This window comes from Diceros bicornis, chromosome 21, assembly GCF_020826845.1.
Source record: "Diceros bicornis minor isolate mBicDic1 chromosome 21, mDicBic1.mat.cur, whole genome shotgun sequence".
NCBI lineage: Eukaryota > Metazoa > Chordata > Mammalia > Perissodactyla > Rhinocerotidae > Diceros > Diceros bicornis.
In genome coordinates, this window is record NC_080760.1 from 24,807,436 (window position 1) to 24,827,481 (window position 20,046).

The 20,046-nt window shown below is 35.5% G+C and overlaps 1 protein-coding gene across 2 annotated transcripts in view; it reads right to left on the reverse strand.

Annotated features, from left to right (window-relative positions):
• The window catches only part of ANGPT1 (angiopoietin 1), a 246,360-nt gene that overhangs the window by 11,994 nt on the left and 214,320 nt on the right, over positions 1 to 20,046 (reverse strand). For both annotated transcript variants that reach the window (XM_058564788.1, XM_058564786.1), the window contains exon 8: positions 1,274 to 1,404. In XM_058564788.1, the coding sequence (XP_058420771.1) occupies positions 1,274 to 1,404 (131 nt within the window). The remainder of the gene's footprint in view (positions 1 to 1,273; positions 1,405 to 20,046) is intronic.

Sequence of the window (20,046 nt, forward strand, 5' to 3'; positions counted from 1 at the left end):
TAATGGCAGCAATATCATACTTGGGGAAGGAAGATACTAGATTTAAAGAATTTTTTCCTTACTAGCATGAAAACATGTTTTGTCATAGAATAACACAGAGAGAGAATCAGAACAGTTGAAGGTAGGAGGGGTTGCTATTCTGTTAAAAGAGGGAAGCAACACTAAAACTGTGAGAGGAGAAACACAAGGAAAAAAAGTTTCCTTTACAATGTTGTTTGGTGCAAATTCCTTCCTTTCCAGAGCCCATAACATGCGTGAGCTACATCAGTTGCAACCGGTTTTACCTTAGCGTTTCTCAAACTTCAGTCTGTCGTGTATCAACTTCACAGTTTTTGCCATATCCATTTATAAATTTTATTAATATTTAATTTTTTTCTTTAAATCAATAATTTTTAAAATATCAAATATTGTAAATACATTTAAAAATGTATTCCTTTAAAGAGGAAATCAATACCACTTGCTATAATAAAAGACAGATATAGAACCCAATAAAATTAAAACAAAATCACTTTATTTAATTCTAGGTAGGTGCCATTGCCTTGGCAGGGTCCTGAGCCTGAGGCCAAAGGGTTTGCTCTCTCTTTGCTAAGAAGGGTGATTACTGAGTAAGTGCTAAAGAAATGTTACAGATATTCTAGCACCACATTGAGAATTTCTCTTTGATACAATCAGAAGGCTGGAACATAATGAAAAGGTGCAAAAGGATTCACTTTCTTACTCAGTGATACAAAATTATTTAATGGTCTCTCCTATACCAGCTCAAATGTCTTGCAGAGGTCACTACCATATAACACAAAGCCCTGGTATAGCTGGTCCGAACTGTATGACTTTAGATCTAACTACACTTCTATATTCTTATTCTATTTCAATAGAATGATCAATGAACTCTATTACACAGCTGCAAAGCATTTTGTAAGAAGTTGTGGTTTTTTTTTCTGTATGCTGAATTCTCAAATTGTTGTTCCTTCCACTATGGGTATCATTATGACTATTTAGAAGGTAGAATAACTGGGAGTTTAAGAGCCTAAAGAATTTATTCAGGACAAAGCTTAGCACGCTTCCTCTACAGATGTTGGAGGAGGCAAAACTTCTAAACATGCTAGCAATGTCTTGCATAAGAACACATGGTAAATTAGTGGGCAGAGCAAAATGATCTCCAGGGACTTGCTCTTAAGTTTCCTGACCAGAAGATCATAATCCTTTCTTATAGACAAGAAACTTCCAGCCTCAAACCAATGAAACATAACTTAGAGAATGGCCCCATAGGACTTACCTCCCGTTAGCATGAGGGCACATTTGCACATACAGTTGTCATTATCAGCATCTTTAGTGCTGAAATCAGCACCGTGTAAGATCAGGCTGCTCTGTTTTCCTGCTGTCCCAGTGTGACCCTTTAAATACAACCTTAAGTTAAAAAAGAAAAAAAAAAGATAAGCCATTTAACAGCACAACAGAACCCAGAAGACCGGTTTGTTGAATGTTTTCCTTTTTCATCATTTTCTCCTTTCTTTCAATTCAGCCCTTCCAACAAACTGCTACAAGACCCAAGCTCTCTGAATGAAAAGAAAAAAGGAAGGCAGGAAGGCAGGGAGAAAGGAAGAAAGAGAGTGGGAGAAAAGGATGGAGGGAGGGAGAGAGGATGGGAGGAAAGAAGGAAGGAAAGAAAGACGCCAAATTACAGGTAGGTAAAATTCTCTATGGCTGTGTGCTTGGTGTTTATTTCACTATGCACATTCACACTCACATAAGTCCCTGATAATGTAGGATCCACAAAAGGAAAAGGGGTTTATTTTTTTACCAAGAGCATTAACCTTTAAATAAAAAATGCCTTGTAGAGTAGCACTAGAGCACATCACCATTAATGCTGAATACAGATGATGCACTAAATATTATTATTAATAGCAATAAAAACAATCCTCATTGATTGAGGACTTGCTTTGTGCCAAGCACTCTGCTAAGTGCTTTCCAGCTATTATTTAATATTTATATTAAACCTGTGATCCAGGTATTAATATCCCAATTTTGCATACTAAGTCTTAGAGAGGCTGAGTTAGCTGCATTTGACTTTGAAATCCAAGCTGTTAATCATACGTATTCCCTGGACAAATGTTCGTAGAGCACATACTATATACCAGAAATAGTTCTCAGCACTTAAGATATATCAACAAACAAAATAGACAAAAAGCTATGCCCTTGAGGGGCTTACATTCTAGCGATATCCCTAAAATTAAGTTCAAAATCCCAACTGTTTAACTTCAAATATGGCATTCTTCAAAGAACCTACCTTACTCTCCAGAAACATTTCTTATATAAAACTTACATTAACCTAGATCAGGGGCTCTCCAACAGTTGTACATACAGCAAATCATCTGGTCGTTTGTGAAAAAGACCAATTCACTAGGTCTAGGAATTTGTGTTTTCAACTAGCATTTCAGATTACTCTTTGCAGACTGTTCAAGGAGAACGTTTTGAAGAATATTGGTCTAGAATTCAAATATTAGTGAACAAATCACAATAATCGTCTGATGTAGTTCCCTGACGTCTGCTCATTTCCTCTTGATCTTATATGGTGCTTTCATATTCATCTGGATACTTTGAACAAATGCAAACTCACCCAGGTCCTTCAGTGGCTCCTCAGGGCTCAGAATAGCTATACTAAGGTTGATGGTAGCATCAGTTTTATACTCAAGGTCTTCTCTGGTTGAGACTCCATCCTTCTCTCTAACGCTACCTAACCCTGCTCCTCTGCTCTCATTCATCAAAATCATCTAGCAATATTCCCTTCAAATTCATGTATTTTACCACCTCTGTGCCTGAGTCTTATTTATGAATCCCATCCACCCACAGTATAGTTAATGGGTGACTAACATCTCTGTATGAGTGAGACACTACTAGGAGTTAGGCCAGCTCTGAACAAAATTATTATTAAACAGAAACAATAAAGATCAATTAACACTTGGCTATATATATACTTCCACATATATATTTGACTTGTGTTTACACCTAAGTATACGTATATGTCCCATTATTATTTTGTGAGGTTGATACTATTTTTAGCAAATAACAGTACTGTTGTATGCTTGTGCCAACATATTTAACAAATATTTTGCAGAGATTTTTGAGCCAGAGCAAATATACAATTAAACTTTACTCAAGTTTTGTTGGTTTCAATGATTAAGAGAACTTATCGTTAACAGTAGGCTGAAGGAAGCTTCTAATGCTGAATTATCACATACAAACTTATATTTTAAAACTCTGACAGGCAGGCTAAAAGTCACTGGTAATGCAAAATTGTAGAATTTTTGAGAATTTTGAACATTTTAGGTTGCAGGCAGCTCACACGGAGGTGGGTTTCACCAGGGGAAAGTAAGGTGAAAGGTCATCACTGGAGTCCTGGGACATGCTACCTGGGTGAATTCACCACCTTCCACATCTGGTCTGAAGTTTTAATTGGATGACTTTCTCAGCCTCTCAGAGACAGACATACACTCGCAAAATTAAGCAAGACTTTTGTCACGTCTTCAATTATAGTAAAAATAGGAACATTGCTGGGGCCCAGTCTCACGGTCTCCCTAGAGAAAATTTCACACAGAAAGCTAAATTATAATCAGAAAGTTGCTTGTTTGGTGAACATAGAATCAGAGTTGGAAGAAGAAGATGAATGATTCCAAAATTCATGGCTGTATCTGTGACTCTGCTGGCCTGAACTCTCCCACTCTACGGGGACTGGATGAGTTTAGCCCACAGGCGCTCTTAGATGAGAGACGTTAAACTAATTCCAACTCTGATTCATGGTTCCTCTATGATTTGTGATGACTTTCCTTCTTACGGAATTAAGGTAAGTCAATACCATTTTCCCTGCACTAGCTTTAAGCTCACTAATGGGGATAGACTTTCCAGGACACAATGATTTTCTACACTGTCTTTTGCAGGTAAATCAGCACAAATGTTGACCTGACATTAAATGAGTGACTGCTAAGTGCTGGATATAGTTTAATATAGTTTACACGTTTATCCTTTCACATGAAGGCTATAGTTTAAACCTCATAATAGTTGCTTTTATAAGAAGAAGAAAGGCAATAGGAATGTACAATTATAAATTTGGGAAGTAGAGAAAAGCAAAAAGAAGAAAATAAAAAGCAACCCAAATCTCATCTCTGAATATAACTACTCTTAACGTTATGGCTTATATACATTTAGTCTTTTCCTTTTCTCCCATCCAAATAGAAAATATTATTTATTTTTAAACATGTAATATCTGATCATATTCTTATAAAAATTTTGAACAATGCACATAAAGTTTTTGCCCACAGGCCCATCTCACCTACCTCTCTAGAAGTAATTGCTTGTGTCAGTTTGTACCCTTCAAAACAGCTTTTCCTCATGCATAAATACAAATTAAATTATACTTTACTTTTTGTGTGAGTGTGTGAGGAAGAATTGCCCTGAGCTAACATCCATTGCCAATCCTCCTCCTTTCTGCTGAGGAAGACTGGCCCTGGGCTAACATCCACGCCCATCTTCCTCTACTTTACATGGGACGCTGCCACAGCATGGCTTGAAAAACAGTGTGTTAGTCCACGCCTGGGATCCGAACCTGCAAACCACGGGCCGCTGAAGTGGAGCGTGCGAACTTAACCACTACACCACTGGGCTGGCCCCCTTTACTTTTTTTTTTTATAACATACTTTTCATATATAATTTTATAACCATTTTTCCATGCCATTACATATTCTTCTCCAACATCATTTGGAAGCTACTGAATGAGTATATCACCAATTGTGACAAGTTTAAGGGTGCTTTCATATATCTCTAAATATGTATGTAAGTATATATGTTAGGGTTAGAATAAAGTGTAGAATAAACATCTACAGTGTGTTTTGCTGACGTTTACCTCTCTGGACCTCAACAATGACATACATTAAAATCTGTGAGTAAAAAGAGACATTTTTCTAGATCCATTTAATCAAGATTTGAAGGTCAGCCTTCTAGTCCTGGCAGCTCTTCTCTGAATTATTGCAGAAGTCTTACGACTGGTCTCACGGCCTTGAGTCTTGAGCCCCTAAAATCCAAGCTCCACGTGGCTCATTCAAAAACATGCATCTCATCATTCCTCTTCCCTGGTTAAACTCCCTCAGTTGTTCTCCTAACACATGAAAGATAAAGTCCAAATTCCTTATTTATTGTGGTTTACAAGGACTTTGAAGATCTAGCCCTTGCCTACTTTCTCCCACACCACCCTCATACCCCCACACCTTCTCTCTCTTATTTTCTGCACACATACATAATGCTTTAGATTTACCAATCACTTGTTCCCTCAAAGCATCACACTCCCACTTCTCTGTACATCTACGTGTGCTTCCCCTCTTCCTCGAAGGCCCTTTCCTGGAAGGCCTTTCCAGCTGCTGAACTCCTACTCATCCTTTATGATTCATTTCAAGTATAACCTCAAAGAACATCAGATGGATACCTTTGCAATGAAACTTATTGTGCTGTATTTTAATTGTCTTTTTATTTATCTTCTCCCATAATAAACTGTGAGCTCTTTGAGGCATAGTCTGTCTTTCTCATCTTTGAATCATCAGAATCTAGAACAAGGTTTGATCCAGAGGACAGGCTCAATGTTCACTGAATAAATGAATGATGGGTGTGAATGAATGATGGGTATAATTAATTTTCAGTAGGCTAAAGGTACCAAATAAAAGCAAGCCCAAATATCAATAACCCTAATAAACAAAATATACCTGGCCCACGTTTTCAGAGGAATGGCTTTCACATCTCATTTAGCTAAGTACTCAAGATCCCACTTCCTTGCCAACCAACTCAAATAATTTAAAAAAATACATACACATACACACTGGTACACCCTTCTTGATCTACTTTCTAGTTCTGTTTTTGTTCTCATTTTCTCGGAGACTCCAGGATACGAAAACATGTTTGAAATATTATACAGATAGAATAAAGGAAGAAAGGCTACGTCTTAATTCTTATTAGTTCTTATGTTTTATTAAATGATTTATTTGTATTGTGTGCATAGCCAACTGACATCAGTGAATAAATTCAAAATAGAAACAAGCTTAAGGTAAATCCTTCAGCTAAAATTATTTTGAAAAAAAGGAAAAAGCCTAATAAGGTGTAAAATATTTCCTTAAGGTCCTTCCCAGATTAGGAATCTTTAAAACAAAAGCAGAAGTGGAGAAGAATCATAAGACAGTGTAATGTAAACATTGGGACATATTGGTTGCAATAATTTAAAAGTAGAAGCGAGGGGTGAGAGAAATGGGTAAAGGTAGTCAAAAGGTACAAACTTACAGTTATAAAATAAATAAGTACTGGGGATGTAATGTACAGCGTGGTGACTATAGTTAATAACACTGTACTGTATATTTAAAAGTTGCTAAGAGTAGATTTTAAAAGTTCTCATCATAAGAAAAAAAAACTTAACTGTGTGTGGTGATAGATGTTAACTAGACTTATTGTGGTGATCATTTTGCAATATATACATACATTAAATCATTATGTTGCACACCTGAAACTAATATAATGTTATATGTCAATTATTTCTCAATAAAAAAATAAATGAAAGTGGAAGAGACCAATATTTTGAGGAATAGTGGATTTTTCACTGTACAAGACTGAGTAGAACTTATAATTTATACACAGTTGTATTCCTCCCCCCATGTCTATCTTATCAGCATGTCCCAGGGGAGCTGCTTATGCTTTTCTAAGGAAGAGACACCCCACTGACAGTTATTCTCTTGCACTGGGAAACAGAGATGGCATTTCATAAAATTAATTTTTCTTAACACTATTTTAAGAAACTTACAAATGAGACAACTACTCTTGTATGGAATTCCACAAGGATTCTAGGAGCAACTGTGTAGTCAAGGATAGACCCTCTGCATAGTTAAGGGGCTCATTCTTTCTTAGCAGCTATTTAGCTAGCACAGAATAGCAATTATTGACCCAAAGGCAACAACTGTAGTTGGTTATTTGATACAGGCAAACTAAGGGCTGGCCATTTACTAATGCCAAGTATCTTTTCTAATTACATAAGAAAATTTATTTGAATTGAGGCTGAAACAGAATTTTTAGGTGGTTCTTTTTAATAGTGGTTCTGGCTAATTTCTAAAGCCTTTATGTATAATTAACTATCCACAGCTTTCTCTATTCTGCTAAGAGAACCTCACTTCACAAAATAAAAGTCAATATACAGAGGGCCAAAGTTAACTTTGCATCTGACTATGGTGACAGGGAACCTGAATTGTGATTCAGTAGAGGGGATACTTCCCCCAAATGTCCCCAGGAATCCTGGACATTTATTTCTTGTGTTCAGCCAGCGTAGATGCAGCTTACATGAAGGATGATGTGTCAGGAGATAAAAACCAAACGTTATACCGGAGCAAAGTATCTGGCTTAGGGACAGAAACATGAAAGATGCCAAAAAAAAAAAAAAAAAAAAAAACCAAGAAAAGAAAAGAAAAAGAAAAAGAGCAACAACCCGAAAATAACAATGCAAAAACTTCAAAGAATACAACTAGACGTGACCAAAAAGGCAGTCACAAAGTAAAATCGTGGTATTCATCCTTTTAAACTCATTTTTACTAATTAAGGGGGATTAAAACATTTATGAGTACCATTTGGTTGGTGACTCTAAAGAACATCAGCATATTGGTTTTTCCATTTAGCATCTTAAAGGAAAATGAAACAGATAACATGCACATTGAAATTGGTCATGAATCTGTAGTCATTCCTGATGAAAATATAGTTACCCCTTTTCTTTCACTTACAGAAATTTCAATAACTAGAAAAAATAAATCATTTGTTAATGAATGTAGGCTAACAGTGTGTTCTCTTATGGAACAACAGGCTCAAAATACACCTGTGTATCACACAAGTGAGTCTATGGTTTTCTTTTCTTTAAGATAGGCAACCCAATCTCATGCATCCATTTTCTTGCTAATTTTGTCTACTTAAGAGATTTCCATACTTCTGACATTTTTACATCTTCACTGTATTCAGGGGGGCAAGAGTCTCTTTCATTACCCAAGGCAGTGGGAGTTGTGTGTATGACAAATTGAAGTTTGGCCCTGGCTCTTTGAAACAGTAGACAGACTCTCAGATATCTGAACTTTAAGGTCTTACGTACTGACAAGCTGAGCAGATTTTTATTTTGGCTCTGAGCTCTCTCCCTGCCACCATATGGAACTAGTTTGTCTTTCTCACAATCACTTGAAGAAAATGCAAAATGACCCCCACGGTTCTCTTTCAGTGCCTGGTAGCAATGACTCAATCTGACAGAGTTTCCTAACACGGCTATGTCTCCTGGTTGCTGCTCTGGGGCTGTCTGCTTTAACCACCCTCCCTGACCCACCTCTGCCCTATTGAAAATGCTGGATACCATCATCAGAGCATGTCTTTTAGCACTGAGTTTAAGTCATACAGGTGGCATCTTCTGCTGAAAATAAAGACAATATTTCTCCTGTCAATCTATATACAGAAAGAAGACAGTGTTTGCCTTACTGTAGACTTCGAGCAAGATTAGGCATTTGTTTGGCATTATAAAGTCATTGGAAGATATACAAATAATTAGTACTGTAGTAAAAAGGGTAAGGGAAAAATTCAGGAGATGCTAACCTGCTTAAAAAGTTTAGTGGAAGAGATTAGCTTTGGAGGCTGCGGAGGACATGGACATTTGGAGAGGGATGAGGAGGATATTTTCAATAAAAGGGTTGTGAAATTCACGGCACAATTGAGTTTTGAGGTTATTTAACATAAAAAGAAGATAAGAAAGAAAGGGGATTCCATCAGTCATTTGAATGTGTTGGGAACATCAAGTGAATAAGGCAGACAATGAACTTATTCAGATACTAAGCATATAGGATAGATTTTTATTCCTTTTTTTCCTATTAGTATTTGAGGCTGAAATTCTTTATGTTTTCATAAAATGCCCTTTTGTTAAGTATATAGAGTTCTACAGTGGAAAACACTAAGACTGGAAGCCTTGAGATAAAGAGAAGAACAAAAATTTTTCTTAGCACAAGGGGAGACTTGAGCCCTATATTAGACTTTGCTAATATAGTGAAATTATCTCTAGCTAAATAATATTTTTTAATTTTTTTTCCAAAATAGCATCTTGGAGATAAACATTTTATTTTCTTTAGTTCAGGATTATCCAAGTGTATCCTGAGCTTTTAAATGACAAGAGCTTTACAGGATGGATTCCTTTCTTCCTATCTTCACAAGTCCAAAATCAACCATCCTTCAGACCAGCACAAATATTACAGAGGAAGCCTTCTCTCTTCTTTCTCCTCTAAATTGTCATTGCACAGATAAATTGCTTCTCTTGTGGCACATCTCATTTTGCCCATTATAGTATTTTTATTTATATATGTGCCTTTTTTTCCTCACCAGACTGTAAGCTCCTAATGAGAAGTATTCATGTCTTAGCCATCTTCATAAGCTCCATATATATACATAAGAGGCATTCAATAAATATTTATTGAGTTGATTATGAACTAAGAGTTCAAATTGTTTAGAATTAAGTTTCATTCATCTCAAGAGATGGTTTACGTGTACTAACAGTTTAACTTTAGTAATACAACTGTGTTTTACAATTCAAGCCCCATGGTCATTTTTTTTCTGATTTGAAATTTGTCCAATATTAATGACCTAATGGTCTGCTCAAATCATATTTGGGGCACTGCTATAATGAGGATGGAATTAGTTTATGGCTGCCAACAGACATTCGAAGAAATAGCTCATGGAGTAACCCATTAAAGTAAATACTAGAGTCCATATGAGAAATGAGATCATCAAGTTCTACAAAGGGACCTATATCTACACGTGTCCATTCTATTGCATAACTCCCTCTGGAACCTGGGCATTGATTTTTAAAATCTGTTTCAATAGCTTTATCTTCTTTGTTAGAAGATAAAGGGTTTGTTTTCCAATGTTGAATCTTAAGACTGTGATCTCTGTTGGAGGAGGCTCTATTAAGTCTGTGTCATTATGTGCAACACTGTTTTTCACGTCGAAGATATTTTCGTTTCTTCATTGTCCATAATTGAACAGAATTATTTACTTATTTGCAAAAGCCTATCAATGAGTATATGATAAAAATGATAGAAAAATATATGGAGCAAAGTCAGTGCACTTATGAAAAAATGAGTGAATATATGCCTACAACAGATGGTTGTATGACAATGATCTACATACATGGATATAAATCTACAAGTAGAAAGAAAAGTTCCGAAAAAGCTTCAAAAGAAAAGAGGGTGTGAGTAAGAAGATTAAAGTAATGTACAGTTTGACTAATCAAGAATTAAGGATATGATAGAGATTTACAGATACCTAAAAAGACATCAAGATCAAGCAGACATCGGTAGTTTGGTACAAAATAAGCATGAATGAAGAAAATAACTGACAATAAAGTCATTAACCAAAATTCCTCCTTCTTTCCTTTCTTTCCCCACAAAAGATAAATAAACAAAACATTAGATTCTGAAAAGTAAGAATGTGTCATGTACACTCGTGTCTCAAGAGATGGTATAACATAGCCACAGAGTTTGGAACTTAGTTGTCTGGGTTTGCAACCTAGCTCTTATTCTTTCTAATCCTCAGTTGCCTCATCTGTAAAATGGCTCTAATAGTAGCAATGTCTTTCTAATATTGTTGTGAAGATCAAATGAAGTAATACATATAAAGTCCTTAAAAAGACTGTCACATGTAGAGTAAATACTTGACAAATATTAATAAAAAATTAAACAAAGAAACCAAACTCCCCTAGCCAATAACCATAAAACACACAATGGCTCAGTAAACATGAATTTTAGAAGTCTAAATTAAACAAGTATAATTGTATATGACATTGATAGACACATATAAGCATACCGAGAGTGACAAAAATAACGAGATAGGGACAAAGCTAATTAAGACATGCATATAGGCTAAAAGTTGGAGAAATTAAAGATGAAGAGGATCAATTTTCTCAAATCCATAAGGCCTCATTTCCTTTGAACTTTTTTCGCATTTTACATAGAGCAAACAGAATATTAAGTACAAAGTACAAGAAACCAAAGAGTTGCTTTGCTGACTGACAACCTAGTTTAAGGTCTACATTATTTTGAAACCAGATGCCTCAATAATGATCCTTTAATTCAAATGTTTATTCTTTAATAAATTAAAATTCCAATATTTAGAGAATCCTACGTTTTTCTTGTCATATAATAGGGTGCTTTATTGGCTGAAGCCAGCACATGTTTTTTTCCTTTCTTTACCCATAATCGATACTGGGAAAAATCCCCGAAAAGATCACCCATGCCGACCTATCCTTTAATTCTCATCTCTGCTTCCTGAAAGCTTTCTCTATCACATTCAATCTTCCTTTATTGGTGTCATTTGTTCTCAGATGGAATTGGATCACTGGGGAATCATCAGAATTTGTGTATATTAACCTAACCATTGTGCTAAGAAGGAATACATTGTCTTATTTGCTTATTAAGCCTCAGACGCTGTGAGGTAGATATGTTATTTACCTTTGAACATGTTTAGTAGAAGATGTGCAAGTGTGAAAAATGCTTGAGATAGTAAGAGTCATAGGAATCTGTGCTGTGATTAAGAAAGATAAATTTCCAGAGTTACAGAAAACATCAGCCCAAATAACGAGAAACTTCAAAGAATCCAGTTTCATCTATTCTCTGATTCTAATATGATTGTTTTATATATCAGCTTTCCTTATACATGCATAAATTGTACACTAATTTTTCATCTAAGTTTTGACAATATGTATTTTAATGTCTCTTCCTTAACTTACAAATATTAATATAATGTAGAACTTTGATGAAAATGAGTTTATCAACCACCCATGTCTTCTCAAGCTCTTCACACAGGGAATGTTGTTACCAGTGACTCCTGTTTCAAAACTCCAGTAAAATATAGGTCTCAGTGGTTCTCAACGACATGAAGAATGACCACGTCCAAAACTCATGATAAATTCTTCCTCCAAAGAAAATAGCGAACTCACACACTCTTATCTCTGAGTGCCTTTGCGTAGTGCTGAGAGAGTACACTCTATTTTGTACATTTTTAAAAAAGCTATTTTCATGAAATCTGTGACAATGAAGCCATACTTCCCAAGTTCAGAAATACACACTGTAGTGATTCTGTTTTTTGTTCAAAACAAAGTTCTTCCAGTATTCTTCCCCCTTTCTAAGAATACATAAAAAAAATTTAATGCCAAAATGAATTACATGGCATTAAGACCCCTAAAAACTAAACTAAAAAACACAAACTGTCCCTTAAACATATTTCAATTCCCTTGGCATCAAATGTGGCTGATAGAGTCAGCCCTTAGTGAGCAGCTCACTGACTGGACCCTCTTCTGGTGCATGAAAGACCAGGCCAAGGGCCATCTCAGAGAGTTTATGGGTTTGCTTTTTAGCAAAAATTAAGTCAGGACCTTGTAAAACTTGTGATCGAAATCAGTGATTTTTTAGTATAAACAAGTTCAAGGGAGGTAGGTTTGTTCTCATTTTTATTTCTGTTTAAAGAGCAGTAAGAAACTTTCTTTCCAGCATCCCCTAAGGGAAGACAGAGAGAGAGGAAAGGGTGAGTAGAATGTTGAAAACCATTGAGAGGCATTGTCTGAGGATTTTGCAGAGGAAATACTTTCTCTTGTTGTACTTGGACAATGTGTTGCTATAAGTTCTGAAAATAAGGCTCCAGTGTGCATAAGCAGATTCTGCTGTTGACCAAAATCATCAGTATGCTTATTTCTCTCCACAATTAGTAAAGTCCCAACTCCTTATCGTGTAATACAGCCCTCCATTTTCTGTAGCACAGTGAAGCCCTATATACAAGATAGTTGCTATTCTCTAACTTTTCTCCTTCTGCCACCATCCTCCATACTTGCCTCGTGAACACTTGATCATATTTCACAAATCTCCAAGGATTTCCTCTACAAAGTCTTTCCTGGTCCCCTTCAATCTTCTCCAATGTACCCCATCCATCCTTAATCCCAGGCAAATTGACCACTTTTATTTAGTGCCCAACTATAGCCTAATTCCAAGGGTTCTTACTGTGGAGCTGAATCACACATAAATGTAAGCAAGTTTTGTGTTTGTTCATTTATTCAGGGAGAAGATTCATAGCTCCATCAAATTTTTTAAAAGGCCCATGATTCCTTGACGAAAAAACAAAACAAGACAAAACAAAAAAACAGACAGACATGCTAAAACATACTGCAGGTGAAGCATTTGTTTTACGCCAACTGTCTTATGTTTTCTTGCTTCTCTTAAACTATTAGCCCCACAAGGCCAGCAAGCATGGTGTCTCCATTTAGCGTCATTACAGTGTTTTTCTGCGTCAGCATCATTTGGGTAAGCTTGGTAGGACTGAGCTACGTAGGTACCTATCCAAGGACCACAAACCCTGGATGTGAGATTCATAAATCTATAGTCTACCATATGCACACTCTAGTTTGGAAACGACTGAGTAGTATCAGGGAAATAATAGCAACATGATAAATGTTTGGTGGCTGGCTGGCTGGCTGGATAAATGAATGAATGCAGACTCTGATTTCAAAAGAATTATAACAACTTTTAAGAGAGTAAGTTTAGTCAGGTTATGTAGATTAAAGCAAAACTATATCCAACTAAGAGAGAAATAAAATAATTACAGATATTGGACAACTATATATTTTATAATTATTATTTATTAACAAGCCAAGAAAATATTGACTTACTGTCTCTAATTATCAGCATATCTTCTAGGATAAGGGGTGTTAAGGAAGCATAAAATCTTCTGCTAAGAACACTAGGTGTACTTTAAAAATCAGATTAGAAATAGGTACAAACTATTAATTTGATCTTTAATCGCGTCTATTATTTTTGAAGCATAGTTTGTTAAAATAATTATTTTATAACAATGATGTGACTTCCAATTGTTTATATAATAACTTCTGATCTTCAGATCTAGAAAATTCTCCCTAGAATTGATCATGAGGGTATGTGAGAGAAACAAAGTTGTTTTCATTTGCAGTCTAAAAATGAATAAGACTAAAATTATTCTTTATCCAGCTGTTTAGTGAAGCTTCCAACTGAGGCAGGTAATAAAACAGCACTTTTGATTCTTTCAATAGAGAATGAACAGACCAGCATAAACATTGGCATTTGTGATATTAGCAACAAAAGAGACATATCTAAGCACTTTGCAAATATTTGACATGGAGTAACGCTCAATTGACATTAAAGTTGAATGTTATGATGCTACTATCAACATAGGGTTTGTAGTTGATGCATTTAATGTTGATATTTGCTGACACTCGGCATAATTATTAAAAATAGTTTTATGATGTTTATGGTTGAATTGGGTAAAGGCTCTTATAAAAGAAATAAATCATCTAGAGAGAAAAAGTATTGTCTAATTTACAGAGTAATCAGAATTTTATATTTTCATTTTCACAATTTTGAAATTTTTACTCAAAAAATATAATTAACTAAATCTTATACTTTCTGATAAGCTCTCAGTTATTCACTCATGATGAGTTCTATAAAATCAAAGTTTACTGTCACCTAATGTCAGCTGTCAAAATTACAGGCAAAGTATTTAGTCCTTGTGATCCACAAACTACTTATCAGTGACAGCAACATAGCATGCTTTTCCAGGATCAGTTGGCCTAGAAATAAGGTATGTTGTGTATCTATTTTATTAACATTTTATTTCATTTGCTTGGCACCACGCAATATAGAAATTCTTGCACATCTTTTGCGGGTTAAGAAAACAAACAGAAGAGCCTACAGTTGAATAGATCAGGCAAATGAATTTCATCCAAGCAACAATCCAAGAAACTAAAGGACATAGCATTTTATCAAAAAATCTTACATGAAAACTGTCATATGCTGCCATTCTATACCATAAACCTCCGAGGGCAGGAATTTTGACTTGTTGGTCTTTGAATTACCAGTGTCTAGATGAATAATTGCCATTTAGTAGCCAGCTGTGTTTGTTGAATACACAAAAAATATCTTTCTTAATATGTCTTTCATATATTTATTAGAAAGTGCTTCCTTTCCAGATAGATCCCAAGCATTGTGGAGAAGTCCCTGCCATCCGAGAGGTGGCAGCCGAATAACAGAGAATAGCCAATCACAACGCAGTGTGGTAAGGACTCTGATAAAGATACACAGAGCACAGGGAGAGCACATAGAAGGAGCTCCTTACCCAATCTAAAAAACAGAGCTCTACAGACTGAGCTCCTTAAGACTTAAAGATAAAGAAAATCAAGTCAGCAAAGAGGTGAAGCTCTTGAAGGATAGAGTTGAGTTCTGTGGGTTTTCTTACACCCAAAGCATCTTGCACATTGTTGTTGCTCATATTTATTGAACAGAGTAATCAAAACATTGAGCGAAAAAAAAAAACTTTGATTGGAATGTGAGAGAAGACCATTTCAGATGGGCTGCCCTCAGAGGCTATCACAAGTGGCCAGTCCTAAGTCCCCGCATATTACTAGGTGTCTGGCTCTCCTCTTTGCTCTTAGCATCATGCTTTGTCATTAGCCCCTTACACTCTATGCTTAAGCAATACCTAACTACTTGCAGCTCACCTAACAAGGCATGCTGGGTCTCACTTATGAGCCTTCACATATGCTATTACCTCTTTTACCTCCAACTTTGAACTATTTCTCCAGGTAATTCCAATTTGCCATTTTTAGGCCACCCCTTGGAAGTTTTCCTAACCTCCCCAAATTGATTAGGTCCCCTTATTCATGGCATACTTGTCTTTATTAGTGAACTCACTACGCTCATGGCATTGTAATTGTCTGTTTGTCTACTACCTACCCCTTCCCCTATCCCTATCACACATGTGTATGCACATGTGTGAACATACACATACATGATTGTACTGAAATTTCTGTGGACATTTTATCCTAGGAAAGCACATAATAGAAAATAACAAATATTTCACTCATTGAAGATAGAGTCTTCATCTTTTCAATGGTGGGCAACACTAGGAGGACCCCCAGCAGTGGGACCACAGGACATCTCCCTAGACTATTTCCTGGAGGCAGTGTTAGCTGATTCTAGCAACTTTTGCCAATCTATAAGTTTCTAAGACAGCAGTTGTCTGAGTCCCAGCATTACTCATCCAGGAGCAGAAATCTTATGGGAATCCTTAGACCTAACAGCACTGGGGCATTTGTTTTTGTCAGCTTGGAAAAACCCAAGACTCTAGAGACTGACATTAATCTGCATTAAAGTCAAGAGATTTTTCCGGACCCTTAGAAGACCTGAAGAAAATACAAAGTGCATTGTAAGACCATGGCTTTTTCCTTTTGAAAATTTCATCTCAGTTAAAAAGTAAAAAATACAAATTTTGTTGAATAAAACAATTCCTTCTCTGTTTTAGGAAGTAACTACAACAAAAATCACAGCCTAAATGAAAGTAACACACCTCCCAAGTTGGGGAAATTATTTGAAAATACAAATAAAACTACTTACAGCCTTGAGTTTCATATCTGGGCCAAAAATTCAAGAAGGTAGAAACTAGCAGGAGATTCCCTATATATTTTTTTCTACCTTGATCAGTCCAGAACTGCTGTGAAAAATAACTTTCCTCTTAGTATTTCAACACATCTGCTACTGGTTCCAGCCAGGACCATGTAAGCTCAGAGGATCAGAGAAATAAAAAACATTTCACTAAAAAGAGTGAAACAAGTTTTGCAATACCTACAAAAATGCAGGGTTTGAATTTTCATGGGAGGCTCAAGAGAATTCTTTTCAATCCACACTAATTTGTTTTGTCCTTGAAATACATACATGACATGGGAATTACTTTAATGGTTGGGGAAAAAAAAAGGATTTTGGAATTGGAAAGACTGCATTTCTACCTCCTCATTTTACTTCTGAGGACCTGAGACTTGGAAACATGAAGTAACTTGTCCAAGGTCATTCAGAAAACCAACTACAGATCCAAGTCTAGAGTTCATGTCTCTTGATTCCCAATACAATGTTTTTACCCATTACATCAAACTGCTTCCCAATAAAGATCTTGGCCAAAAAATAAACTTTGCACAAAAAGATATTTAATGGCTAAATTATTTTCAAGTTGTTTTTTTAGCTATTTTGTTTCAAACATTCTATTCATCTCTTCATGTGGAATCTCTTCCAGAACAAGGCTTTAACATAGCAATAGTCAGTTCTACTCTGAAAGTATCATTCATCTTCAACAAATAATATGGACATAATAAAATATGAAGAATATTCCCAAATTGTGCATTATAAATATTATAGATTTATTATAATTTTTTATTTTTATATAAATTATATATAATTTATTATTATACATTATAAATATATAAAGATTATAATTATAATATAAATAGTTAAACATTATCATTCAGACTTTACTAATACAAATTTTCTATTGGTTCAAAGAGGGGCTATTTTTAAGCTTGTCATTATACTCTGTGTGGTAAAGAATTTACTAATCAAGTTAATACCATAAAAAGATAAAGGAATTAACTTTACGGAACAAACTGTAGCTAAGAAGGAGAATATTAGCATGCAAAATCATTTGATCCAATAAAATAAGTTCACTAAAACTATGCCCCTCTAATGAAACTGGAAATTTTTTATATAATTTTTTCTTTCTATACTTGAAAGTAATACAACTAAATTTATCTCCAATTGGTAAATCTCTACTTTTTTAGTTATAATAAAATAGTACAATGATTTTTAAACTGTGCTCGACAAATGTCTGAGGCACTAGCAAGGGGAGGGCCAAAGGGTTGTTGTAGTAGCTCCCCACAACCACTTCAACTAAAATAGATCAGCTTTATGTGTTCTAAACATTACGATATTTTGTAAGAATTTTCTTTAATAGACTATATATTCCATTGCAAAAACAAAACCTTAAGTGAATTAAATAAACTTAGCTCAACCAATAACGGAACAATTTGACCTTTTTTGCCTTCTGATGTGATAAAAGGAAAAGTACACAGTATCATGTATATAGCATTCTTGTCAAAAAGATTTAATTTGAATCTCATCAGGAATAAATCAGATAAATCCAGAAAGAGACATTTCTGAGGAAAACTGACCTGCATTCTTTAAAAATATTAACGGTGGGTGTATGGTAGACTGTTCTAGGCAAAAGAATAAAGAGACCACAGATGCAATGAGTGAACCTGGACTGGTCCTGAATCCAAAGAAATAAATAGATAAATACCAATCAGTAAAAGGCATTTTTGGGACAGTGGGGGGTGGATTTCAAAATTGAAATATAAGTAAAATTTTTTATTGAATCAATAATAAGGTTCTCAGGTATGATAAAAATTGAATTAAAAATATCTAAATATCTTTCATAGTTGCACGGCATTTAAGTTTGTCCAATATAAAGTATGTTTGAATATTCTCTTCATTGAGTCCCTATAAAAAAATGGTGATTATGGCAGGAGAGAGATTATTCCCATAAAGATGAGCAAATTCAGGTATAAAAGTAATAGGTGATTTGCTCAAGGTATAGCTAGATTGTGCTACTGTCAACTTGGTTAATCTGGGAACTATGTTTCCCAGAATCTCCTTCCTTGTATGGTTCCAAGTTAGAGTTGGCCAAAAGAAGACTGTGTGGGAGATTTGGAAGGTGGAAGTAAAGCAATGGCCCAGCTCTCAGATCATCATTAGATATAGTGATGTTCAGGGATAGAATGCCCAACAGTTCCCAGCTTGTCATCTCTTCCACTCTGCGTCCAGCCCGCCTTCCTCATACTGGCAACAGCTCCAGACCTACCACCAGATGTTTGACTGCACACCCCCAGGTAACACAGCTACACTGAAGCGACAGGTTTCCTTAGATTTCCCCCTTTGTGGTCCCACTTTGGTGGATGGATGTGCTTGGTTTCTTGGATTTCTCCGTAAGCTCTGGCTTGTCCACCACCACGCCAGGTTTCAAGCATATGTGTTAGTGACTTTATCTGATTTTCCACCTTTACCTTCCAGACCTTCATTTCCCCAGCTCATCTCACATTTGTGTAAGGTGTTATTTGTATAAAAAATCCCTTAATTTCATAACACTCATCATGGCTCTGTTTCCCTGACTGAACACTGACTGATACAACCAAATTGGTTTTACAGACAGTGAAGCCAGGCTTCACTATTTAATATCTCCCATATCTTCTGATTCCTGTTCTAGAGCTCTTTCCCATAGATTATAGCATCTCCCCAACCCCACATAATCTGTTATTATTTTTAAGCATTTGTTGTGGTGGTGGTGGTTGTGTACTTGTTTTTTAACTCTAAGTATTGGGACCAGCAAATGTTTCATGAGAAGTAAAAGGTCACTGTAAGCACTAAACTGAAGGAAACTCTTACTGAAGTGTTTACTAGAGAGATCAAAATGTAATCATTTATCAAAGAATTAAAGGGCCACTAAATAAAAAAGAAATGTATACATAAAGGTAATCGTGTTTTAGAAAATAATTTTTTGGCTGCAAAGAGTTTTACAAATACTTTAATTTAAAGGACAGAAAATTGAGAACCAGAGAGATGATATAATGTGTCCATGGACATTCAGATTATTAAAGATGGAAATGGGATTAGAAAACACATATTTTATCTCTTAGAATATGTTATTTGAGTTTATTTAATTCTAGAAATTAACTGATGGATTTCCCTTTATTAAGGGATGGCCATATGGGGGGCAGTTATGAGATCAAAGCTCAGATATTGACTTCTACTCACATTAGTACCTGTGATCTTGTGCACAGCACCACAACTCATTTTTTTCATGTGAAAATAAGGTGTCTGGTGCATAGCATGTATTCCCCAAATATTAACTATTAACTGTTATTAATAATTTGGCTAACTTAGGTATATATCTTAAATTTTGATAAAAATAGTTTCTATACTCTAGAAGCTTAGAAATTAGTGGGAAAAGTCCACACACAATTATTTAATAATACTTGTTAGTGACTTATAGTAGAATGTGGATACCGGAGAGTTATCCAGAGACTGTTATGTATCTATGGGAGCACAAAGCATCCAAATT